This window comes from Simochromis diagramma, unplaced genomic scaffold (genome assembly GCF_900408965.1).
Source record: "Simochromis diagramma unplaced genomic scaffold, fSimDia1.1 OVJJ01000537.1, whole genome shotgun sequence".
NCBI lineage: Eukaryota > Metazoa > Chordata > Actinopteri > Cichliformes > Cichlidae > Simochromis > Simochromis diagramma.
In genome coordinates, this window is record NW_024387358.1 from 2,180 (window position 1) to 14,340 (window position 12,161).

The 12,161-nt window shown below is 43.4% G+C and overlaps 1 protein-coding gene across 1 annotated transcript; it reads right to left on the reverse strand.

Annotated features, from left to right (window-relative positions):
- Window positions 1-448: 448 nt before the first annotated feature.
- LOC120718600 lies at window positions 449-10,524 on the reverse strand. Its single transcript, XM_040007146.1, has 6 exons — window positions 10,191-10,524; window positions 9,995-10,108; window positions 7,237-7,578; window positions 6,766-7,107; window positions 2,466-2,807; window positions 449-846 (listed from the first exon to the last, which is right to left on the reverse strand). The coding sequence occupies exons 1-6, from the start codon at window positions 10,522-10,524 to the stop codon at window positions 476-478; spliced, it is 1,845 nt and encodes a 614-aa protein (XP_039863080.1). The 3' UTR covers window positions 449-475.
- Between the last annotated feature and the right edge of the window lie 1,637 nt (window positions 10,525-12,161).

Below are 12,161 nucleotides of genomic sequence, written 5' to 3' on the forward strand. Positions count from 1 at the left end.
AGTAGCTAAACATCTGACACAATGAGCAGGAAAGTGCAGGAGGGACAGGTGAAGTAGCCATGGTGCTAACGAGTCTGCTACGAGCTAAGCTAAGCTAGCGAAACAGTAAAAACACAGTGAGTGAATACTTTGGCTATAAATGAGGTAGTGAGTACACAGAAAGTGTGCTTCGGATGAAGCACGTGAAGATTATACTATGAAAAAAAGAATCTAAATGTTTTTAATTAAATTGCTTAGCAAATAAGCTACTCAGAAACACCACTGTGTTTGAGCAGGAACAGGAAGTGATACTCTACCGCAGAGAGAGCGAACACCGAGACAGGACATGATCCAAACAGTTCGATTGGTAAAAAAGGGGAACATGTTGACTCTTCAAATATTTTTTTCAGTCAGCTTGTTTCTGTCATATCAGATTATAACAGATCTATCAGTAGCTCTTCACGTCACTACACTTCCACTCTGATTCATGCTGGATTCAGACTGTGGGCAAACAGCTGTTACACTCACCTCTGACACTGAGTATCACTACTTTATGTAGCACCATGTATCCATCCTTGTGGATGATGCAGGTGTAGACTCCACTGTCAGTGAGGCGAAGGTCTTTCAGGATCAGACTGAGGTCTTTAGTTCTCAGTGGATCTTCCTTCATCTCTGTGCGACCTCTGTAATCCTGGTCCTGTTTATCTGGCTGATTGTTTCCACTCTCATAGACATGGACCATCATGTGTTTGGGTTCAGTGAGTCTCCACTCCACTGTGACGTCCTTACGAAAATCATAAGGGGCCTGAAAGGGCAGAATGACAAACTGCTCCAACTCTGTCACCTTCACCATCTCCACTGCAGGATCTGAGAGGAGAACAGAGCGTGGCCAGACAAACCGTCACACATCTGTTTTAATTGTTTAAACGTTTCTTTTTAGTTACCATAGATCCATCAGCAGGGCCCTATTTCAGGAAGCCGGTTTAGTGCAAACTCTGAGTAAGTATACCCTGCGTTAACGAAAACTCTGGGTTTTCGGTTTCACAAAGCGAGTTTAGATTAATCCTGAGTGAGTCACTATGACGACACACTCCGTGAAGCTAACCTGCCCCCTAGCAGGTTTACCTCAACTAACCCCGACTTTCTCCGCCTCTTTGTCGGAAACCTGACTGTAGGAAGTGTCAGACATGGCGTGCCCCTTCCTTGAAGAGCCAGTAGATGTTGAAGCCCAAATTCTCCGCAGAGCTCTCCGCCGGGAGAGAGTGATTAGAGCGCGTTTGGACATTTTATCATTTCCTGATGATTTTCTGTGTGAACGTTACCGTTTTTCAGCACAATCTATAATTTATTTGAATAACATCCTCAGGCCTAATATTGCTCATGTGACACATCGCGGACATCCTCTCAGTTCATTACATATTATTTGTATTGCACTTCGGTTTTTTGCAAACGGGAGCTTTCTGTATAATATTGGTGACGCTGAGCACGTTTCCAAGGCTACCGTCTGTCGGGCAGTCAGGAATGTTATAGTTGCACTGAAACGTCTCCTGTACTCGTTTGCGGTGTTCCCATTATCACAAATGTGGAAGCCAACTGCTCAGCCTCTGTGGGTGGTGGTGGTGGTGGAGGACCCCCACCTGTTTTTCGGGCCTCCGCTTTTTTTCTGTTGGCTATAACGGGTCACATTTGAGCATACAGAGTAAGCAAATATGTACTTGTAATGTGCTCAGATAATTTCAATAAGTGCTTACAGAAAGAAAATTAATGTAGCCTCTAACTGCAATTGATTTACATCGGACAAACAGACCAAGAACTATGGCTCATAATACAATTACACCTTACCTGTTTGGACTATGTTTTTATATTTCATTTTTACTTGCTGCCAGGAACGTTTGGGGCCTGTTGGGTTGCACCTGCGCTCACATCACGTCACAAAATAAAATGTATAAAATAACAAATGAAATAACATATGATAAAATAACGTGTTAAATGGGTGGAAATCCCTAGATCAATGTTTAAATTAACACTCACGCATTGACTCTGTCGGCTATGTTTTGCCATGCATGCTCCCTTTCTTTTGCAGCTGAGGCTGTGTTACTTTTTTTCCGCAAAATTTGCATGTTATCGGCATATGCTGCCATCAGAATTTCGGCCTCAAGCGCTGTAAAATACATTGACCGCGCCTTCTTTCCCTCCGTCTCCATGGTGACTCGCTTAATCTGTGCTCCACTAATCAGGGCTTTATGTATCCTCGTGCGCGCGCTTAACTTGGGGTTAAAGCAACTCCGCGTTGACTGAACTACTTGTTATCAGCCTTTCTGAAACCGAATATTCCGAGTTGGACAGTTCGGGGTTACTCAACCCTGAGTATCGTTTTTCACTCTGAGTTTTCTAAACCGGCTTCCTGAAATAGGGCCCAGGTCTTTTGTTTTCTGTGATTTTTTTAAAATTCTTGCTGGATTCATAAAAACACCTGTTACAATCACCTTTGACTTTGAGTGTCACTGATTTCTGTGTCAGGAATTCTGCATCGCTGTTGTAGACTGTGCAGGTGTAGACTCCACTGTCAGCTAAATGGAGCTCTTTCAGGATCAGACTGAGGTCTCCATTTTTCAGTGGGTCTTCATTCATCTCTGTGCGACCTTTGTAAAACTGGTCCTGGTTTTGTGATTGATTGCTTCCACTCTCATAAATGTGGACCTTCATCTGTTTGGGTTCAGTAAGAGTCCACTCCACTGTTACGTCCTCAGGAAGCTCAGCTGTGATTTTAAAGGACAGCAGGACAGACTCCTCCCCGTGTGTCACCTCCACCATCTCTGGGTGCAGAGCTGAGGGCAGAGTATAAGTTGTAAATACATACACACAGTACTGCGCAACAGTCTTGAGCAATCCATCGTCTCTTTATATTTTGTTTCCAAGGAGCCAGAATCTTTGTCAATTTTGAAGTGCTCTCCAGGCTTTCTTCAGGTCTTTAGAAAGTTTCACTTTGAAAACTGGCAGATTGTCTTCTGGATTTGACTACTTCCAGGGGAATGAGGAGCCAGTGTTGTGGCTCCAGTTTGTCTCCTATAGTCCCCCCACTCACAGAAAGGGCCATAAAAGTTTGTGGCTCAGCAGTCAGTCATGGGGTGGAGGTCCTGGTGATCTGATCCCTGACTGACAATTATGTATTTAAGAACATGAAACATCACCTCTTTGACAGGGAAGGAATGTGTGAGATTAAGAAGCACCAGCTAGTTATAGCTTGGCTTGGCTCAGCATAGAGCAAGGGCTCTGGAACCAGAGGGACTGTAGTACTGATTTGCCCTTGGTGACAGAAAAGCAGTCAGGGCTGGCTACACTGTTAATCACTGCTAATTCCCCTCCATCTATTCTGGTAACGGTACATTGTGGCTCTCATGGGTGGATAAAGGGGGGTTGTTCGCCTGCACATTTGGGTTGGGGAATGGGTCTTCCCTGTCAGTGAACCCATCCTTCTCAGTGTCCTGCAGGAGACTATCCAAATGGAAAAAATCCAAATATTGGTTTTGAAGCTTATTACGGGGCTACAAAGTCTGCTTTTGCCTTATACACTGTATTTACATGTACGTTTGCACTTAAGGAAAGCTATAGACCAGGGGTGTCGAACTCCAGGCCTCGAGGGCCGGTGTCCTGCAAGTTTTAGATGCATCCTTGATCCAACACAGCTGCTTAAAATGGCTAAATGACCTCCTCAACATGTCTTGTACCTCTCCAGATGAACTAATCATCTAATATACGTGTGTTGACCCATGGTGATATCTAAAACCTGGAGTTCGACACCACTCCCATAGACAACAGATAAATAAATTAAGACTCAAGACTTTTGCACATTACTGTACATATACAGTCAAATGTCTATTTATCTTGGATTGGCATTTGAAAAAAAGAAAAACAGCATAACTGTACAGCATTTGAAACACTTTGACCAGTCCTATAGACTGAAACTAACTTTTCTCCTTTTATTTCATTTATGCAACTGTTCTAGGTACAATGAGAGCCAGACATCAGTAAGTGAGGTCCTCCATCATGTCATCTGCTGTGTAACCAGTAGCTCTTCACTCCTATTTTCAGTGTTTGACTTGGAGCTGAACTGCTTGTGTGTGCTTTGCTTTTATTCTCACACAGCTGGAAACAGCTGTACACACCCTACTTACCGAAGATACATGAACAGGAAAGCCCTCTTTTCCACTTCTTCCATGTACAAATTGGGCACAATGGGTGAAACTGGGGAGCCCATGGCACACCCATGTTTCTGCCTGTAGTACTGACGCTTGTATGTGAAGTAGGGTAAGTGGAATGAAGCCACAGTTCCAGAAGCAAACACACTTGTTGCTGAGAGTGGTCCTGTTTAGGGATGGGTACCGGTTTCCAGTGCCATCAAGGCACCGGTTCTGACATAAACGGTAGTAACCAGACCGAAAAGCAGTGCACATTTCGGTGCTTTATTTCGGTGCTTTTTTTCCCTGAGCTGTGATACACTTGAAATTCTAGCCAATCGTTTTACGTTTCCGAGGATAGTAGGCGGGTCCAGGTACGTACGTTCTTTTAGAGCAGAGCTACAGATTAAAAATGCCCAAGGCGAAGCGGTCAAAAGTCTGGCTGTACTTCCCAGCAAAAGATGCAAACTCAGCAGCAACAAGTGCTTTAAGCTGATACTGTGATACTGTCAAAGGAGGTAACACCTCGAATCTGATGAAACACCTGGCGACGCATAGCGTTTTTTTAAAAGCCAAGAAATGCGCCGTATTTGATAGCTTGCTGCGAGACCTCACACCGAGCACATCTACTGCGGGTGTGGTGCCTGTTATCAGACCCGGAGTTAGCAACATCCCCCAAGAACCCGAAGAGGAGAGTCCTGGCCCCTAGCCCTGCCAGTGTAGCAGAAATGATGAGGATGATGATGGCAGCAGCAGCAGCTTCTCTGCGTGAGTAGCTTAATGTTGTTCATGTGTAATTTACGTTGAGTATGCTAACACGTTATTACATTAATGCACGTAAGGTGAATTAGCAAACGTCATCATAGCTACATGCGGCTGTCTTCTTGTTTGATGGCAGATACTCCCTTCACCCTGGCCAAAAAGGCTAAAATTACCAAAGAAAAAGTGGAAAACAGTTAAACATGAGAGGTTTTTGGACAAAGTTTGTGTTTTGTCCATTGATTAAGCGCTGCTTCCAGCCAAGAGTGATACCATATATGCCCCATAGCTGCAGAAAAGGCTAACATTGTTATCATTTTACAAAAATACAGCTAAACATGAGAGGTCTTTGGACCAATTTTGTGTTCTCCATTCTTTAAGCACCGGTTTGAGCACTGTTTAAGCACCGGCACCGTTTCAAAAGTACCGATTTGGCACCGGTATCGGATAAAACCTAAACGATACCCATCCCTAGTCCTGTTGCTGAGGTTGGGATCATCCTGGAATCTCATACTCACTACCTCCAACGCTTCAGTGACTGGGATCCAAGTGAAGAGAGATGTAACGTTGTACGAGACCATGGTTTCATCTGCCTTCATAATGACATCTCTCACCTTCTCAACAAAATCCAAGGTGTTCTGGATGTGGTGTTCAGAGCTGCCTACCAGCGAGTTGAGGATCAAAGCAAGAAACCTTGAGACGTTGTAGGTGACAGAGTTGATCATACAGACAATTGGCCTTAAAGGTGCATCCTACCCTAACCTGGAACACCACCAAGTCATTGGTTCAGATATGTTGATGACACCTGGATGAACATCAAATCTCAGGATGTACCACATTTCCAAGTCACATCAACTCAGCGGACCAACACATCAAATTCACCAGGGAGGATATGAAAAGTGGCAGGTTAGCCTTCTTAGACTGTGAGATTTCCATCAGTAATGGGGGACATCTAAAAGCTGACGTGTACCGTAAACCTACAAATACGGATCAGTATTTAAGGTTTGACTCTCATCATCCACTGGAGCACAAACTGGGCGTCATCAGGACGCTACAACACAGAGCGAAAACCATCCCCACTGACACAGCAGCCAGGGAGGCAGAAGAACATCACATCAAGAAGGTCCTGAGTAAATGTGGTTATCCCAGCTGGACTTTTGTCAAAGCTGGGAAGGCGCCAAAAGAAAGCTCCAGCCGATCCAGGAGAGAAGGACAACCGCTGCCTAAGAGAAAACCTGTAGTGATCCCGTATGTGTCAGGAGTATCGGAGCAGTTGAGATGCATTTTTTTCTAAACACCGGGTCTCTGTGGCTTTTAAACCCCAAAACACGCTGCGCCACAAACTGGTCCACCCCAAGGATCGGGTCCCCGACACAAACAGAGTAACATAGTGTACGCTGTTAAGTGCAGGAGGATTGGCAGGATTTATACATCGGGGAAACAAACAACCTCTGGTGAAACGGATGGTGCAACACAGAAGAGCTATTTACACCTACAGGCCAGTGGACACTCTCTCAAGGATGAGGATGTTCACATCCTGGACAGGGAGGAACGCAGGTTTGAGGGCGGAGTCAAGGAGGCCATTTACGTGAAAACGGAAAGACCATCTGATCAATGGTCATGACAATTTGCATGTTAATGATCATAAACTGACCTCACAGCTCATTGTTCATTCAGTGGTTCAGTCATTATGCAAATGTACTGTTTATAAGATTGGGGAAGCCTGAAGAAGTCACTTGGATGATGACAAACGTTTTTCCCACTGAAAACGCTACGTCCAGATGAACAGAATCAACCCTTTGGGATACACACAAGTTTCTATATCTAGGGTTAAGACTATTATGCTCACCTCTGACACTGAGCATCACTTTTTTCTGTGTCAGCATGTGTCCATCCTTGTTGTAGACGGTGCAGGTGTAGACTCCACTGTCAGTGAGGAGGGGATATTTCAGCATCAGACTGAGGTCTCCAGTCGTCAGTGGATCTTCCTTCATCTCTGTGCGACCTCTGTAAACCTGGCCCTGGTTGTGTAGCCATTTTTTTCCTTTCTGGAGCACGTAAACCTCCATGTGTTTCAAGTCTGAGCATCTCCACTCCACTGTGACATCATGAGGAAGGTCAGGTTTGGTTTCAAAGGGTAACCACACAGTCCTCTCCCTCTGTCCTACCTCCACCATCTCTGTCTCAGGAACTGGAAATAGAGAGCAGAGTAAAATACAGACGTTAGTGTGATCCTTCATCTCCTCTGCTGTGTAACCAGCAGCTCTTCACTCCTGTTTTTTCATGATTCAGACTGTGGACAAACAGCTGGTCAACTCACCTTTAAAATTGAGAGTCACTGCTTTCTGTAGCAGCATGTCTCCATCCTTGTTGTAGACGGTGCAGGTGTAGACTCCACTGTCAGTAAGGTGGGGGTCTTTCAGGGTCATACTGAGGTCTTTAGTTCTCAGTGGCTCTTTGTTCATCTCTGTGCGACCTCTGTAATCCTGGTCCTGTTTGTCTGCCTGGCTTTTGCTTCTCTGAAACACATAGACTTTGGTGTCTTTGGAGTCTGAGCGTCTCCACTCCACTGTGACGTCTTGAGGAAGATCAGCTGTGGTTTTAAATGGCAGCAGGACAGACTTCTCCCAGTTTTTGACCACCACCATCTCCACTTGGAAAACTGAGTGTAAAACAATTCAATCCAATTCAGTTTTATTTATGCTGTGCCAAGTCACAACAACACTCGCTTCAAGGTGCTTTATTAATTTTTTACAATATCAAAAATCAAAATTTATTTATATAGCACATTTAAAGACCGAAGTACACCAAAGTGCTTTCCAGTAAAACCATGATACAAATAAAATCAAATATAAATTACAGATATAAAATATAAAATAATTACATAATCTAAATGCAGAGCCAGATGTAAATTACCCTAATTAACCTCCAATGCCAGGTTAAACAAGTATGTTTTTAGATGTGATTTAAAAGATTGAATAGAATCTGATGCGCGAATATCAAGAGGAAGAATATTCCATAATTTGGGTGTGGCAATAGCAAAGGCATGGTCTCCTCTGGTCTTCAGCCGAGACCTAGGTTGCACTAAGAGCAGTGCTCTCTTAGGGCTATACAGACAGAGGAGATAAGCTAAGTAATCAGGTGCCATATTATTTAGGATTTTATAAGTAAACAATAAAATTTTAAAATCAATTCGATATTTAATAGGAAGCCAATTTAAGATGGCTAGAACAGGGGTGATGGAATCATACTAGAGCAGGGCGATATGACCAAAAATATTTATCACGATATACATTTGAAAATTTGCGATAATTTAACTGACGATATAATTGACACTAGACAAAATACTTTACAACTCCACAACTTTATTAGTGCAAAAAAACAAAAAACAAAAAAAACCCATCAATGTATTTTCACTTAAACAAGCAGCTGTTTTTTTATGTGCATTAAAGTTATATAAAAATGTAACAGTGCAAATGCAAACTCCTCGCTGACAGTTTAACCAAAAGGCATTTCCAGTGGAAACTGGCTGACATATCCTCAGCATAACCATGTATAATATCCACAACACTTAAAAAGAGGTTAAACACACACAATACAGTAATATTATGTTGAAGCACAGTACGTATCACTCCGCGAGGCTCCGCCTACGATAGCCGTAACGCTCCGACAATCCATCAAGCGGTGCAGCTTCGTAGCTTAGCAAAGTCGTACTGAAACATTTGACAGATTTTCGAGCGCCGTGCATATAAAATCGTTTCGAGGTCAGCAAACACAACCAGAGTTCATACATAAGGCACACGGGATTATAAGGGGCTCTGTCGACTTTCAGAAAAATCAAAGGATTGATTTTAAGTGCGCCGTATTTTCCAAAAAACAATAACGACGGCCCGCTAGCATGCTCTACCAAAAATAGTGCTTTGTTGTGTATCTGACAGACGAAAGCTAAACCAGTTCTACACCAGTGAAGCTGCAGCATTTTTACAAACCAGTTCAGGTTCATCTGTTTCACTCAACGATCCGCTTTCGCCCTTCTCATTCTCCGTCGCCACCATGCTTTTTTCCCCATGTGCGTATGTAAACAAAGGCATTGCGCATGCGCGTTTTACCCATATTCTATCACGATATTTCATTTTCTTATCGTTGCCCAACATTATACCAGTATTACCGTGAATGGTATGATATGGCCCAGCCCTAATTTGAGCTTCTCAGGTTATTAATTATTTCCTTTAAAGCCGAGAACGACGCAGGTTCAAACTGTTGAAAAACCGTAGAAAATTTGGAAACTGGGGCTTGATTTACAATAACACTGAAAAAAAACAACAACAAAAAAATAACAAAAAAAAAACCCCCAGCAATCATATGACCCCCTATGAGCAAGCACTTTGGTGACAGTGGTGAGGAAAAACTCCCTTTTAACAGGAAAATAGGAAGCAGAGAGATGTCAGTAAGCGTGGTTACTCATATCATACTTGGAGCTGAAACTCTTATGTGTTGATCTCTGAGGCTTTTTTTTTTTCTTTAAATCTACAGGCTGTTGAGGAGTCAACTCAACATGATTGAAGTCAAACAGCAGTGACCTTTGACCTGAAGCTGGGAGTCTGTGCTGGCCCCACTGTGCAGGAACCAACCCTGATCATTTGACCCCCCTCACTTACTGGCGTCTGAGGTGGTCTGAGCAGACCGAGTCTGATTTATCACAGTTTCTTTATTGAGCCTCAGCTGATCTGAGAGGTTTTCTGAAGCAGCCTCAAGCCTATTAAGTTACATGTTAGCATCAACAGAATCAAAGTGCTCTGAGTACAGAACAATGCCCTGTGTCAGAGGTGAAAAGTCATTATAGACCTTTGAGAGAGCAGTCTCAGTGGAGAGCTGCTTTTAGATTGAAAATGATCCAACTTAAAGAGACTGTAAATCTCAAGTCAGGCAACTTATTTTCAATGAAATGCACAGCAAGGATCATCAGAAAGCAACAGTGTGCTGAGCTGGAGGAGACACTCTAGGGTTATTGTGATTACCACTGATGAGAGTTTGATCACCTAAGCCAGGTGAAACCACACACACACACACACACACACCTTCTCTGCTCGTCATCCTCTTACACGATAAGCACACAAGGACACCAGAGGCAGCAGCCAGGAGAGCCACAGTAACCAGGACAGCTACCAGGACTCTGGGCCAGATGGGAGCTTCTGTAATCATGAACAACATGAGCATCATCCAACACCATTTCATGAATTCACATCAGAGTTGACCTCTACTTTGGCCTCTGACCTCTATCCATAGCACGAGCTGTGACCTTCAGTTCTACTTTGACTTTCTTCAGATCTTGTCCTTGTTTCCGGATGATGCAGGTGTAGTTTCCACCATCAGAGACTTTGGGGTTCTTCAGAGTGAGGCTGAGGTTTCCAGTCTCACAACTCATTGATGTTCGATCTTTGTAAAGATCATTTTGACCACTAAGATCGTCACTGCTCCGCACACACAGGTGGACTGTTGGGTTGGTGAACCCATCACGGTCCCACACTGCTGATGTGGCTTGACTGAAAACATCAGATGGTACCTGACAGGGCAGCAGGACAGACTCCGCCCCCTCAAACACCTCCATCCCTGAGGCATGCTGGGAAACTGAGGACAAACATGAGAGAGATGAGTGATTCAGTCACTTCACACACTCTTGGTGGTGAAAAGAAGCACAGAACACTAAAATGATGTTGTATTAGAATAACATAATTTTACAAATGACTTAATAATATTTCCTGTTTATTTAGAAAATAAAGTCTGATATTTAATGGAATGCAAAAAGAATTTAAAATATTTACAAATATAATTGTACAGTTCAAAAGGGAGAGCTCTATAGAAGGAACATTAAACAATAAAATGCGTCTCAACTGTTCCGATACTCCTGACACATATGGGATCACTACAGGTTTCGCTTGGGCAGCGGTTGTCCTTCTCTTCTGGATTGGCAGGAGCTTTCTTTTGGTGCTTTTCCAGCTTTGACAAAAGTCCAGCTTGATCAGTGGTCTTTGATCAGTGGGTTTTGGTCAGTGGTTGTTGATCAATGGTCATGAGAATTTGCATAATTATGATCAAGGAGCTGACCTCCCAGCCCATTGTTCCTTCAGTGGGCTGGTTTCACTCATTATTCAAATGTACTGTTTATAAGATTGAAACCTGCAGTCAGCTGAGACTGAAGGAGTCACCTGATGATGACGAAACGTTTCTCCCACAAAACGCTACGTCCAGATGAACAGAATCAACTTTTGGAGATTTACCTACCTGGATGATTGAGAATGCATCAAGAAGCTTTCTGATTGGTTAGAAAGACAGAGTGCTGCTGTTTGCCCATAGCTTTGCACTACAAAGGAAACGCTTAGAGGAAGTTCACAAGGACATCAACGGTGCTTTCACACTCAGAGGTTGTATCCCAATTCAGGGTCTGCAGCCTTAAAGGCCGCATTTTAAGGCCGATTACGTCACAGCGACGCTGTCCCAATTTCAAAGGCTGCTCGAAATGTGGCCCTCAAATGCGTCCTTCATTTCCCTGAATTTTAAGGCTGTGGCAGTGTAGACTTCGTGGCCCAACATATCCCACAATTCATAGCGCGGCAGTCGGCGTGGATAATTTTGCCGCAGACGGCAGAAGCGGAGCGGCCGAAGAGTAAACTGTTAAAAGTAAGTACTGAAAATATGTCACTCATTTATGTGCAAATTTTTATTAATGAGGAACATTAAACATTACTGTTGGCCACATGTCGGCATAGTTATGTGTCATTAGCGATGTTCAGCTTTTACCTGGTTTTAAAGCCTTTAAAATATACAATATACAATAGTCGACCTTAATCTTACAGAGATGTGATGATTTTGTGGATAATTAAAGTCAGTCATATATCCACAAACACAACAAGCTGAAAGTCAGTGATGCTGCTCGGTTTGCAGTCCTGAACATCACGGCACAAGCAGGATTCACTGCACTGTTAATGTTAGCTGTGTTATATTGCTGCCTCTGTTCGGTGGTGTCGAGCCAAACGCACTTTAACGTGTGTTTGAACGAGCTGACGGTTCACTCGTTAAGCTGAAAGAAAGATGCTTTAATCACAGCAGTCACACATGTGTCCACTGTACCATCTGGAACTCTTCTTGTTTACACTCGTAATAACACAAACACTAAATCCTGCTTCTCTGGGGCTGTTTTGTAGCAGTGTGTACACCTGAGACTGCCACCTGTCTGTTGTCCTGCAC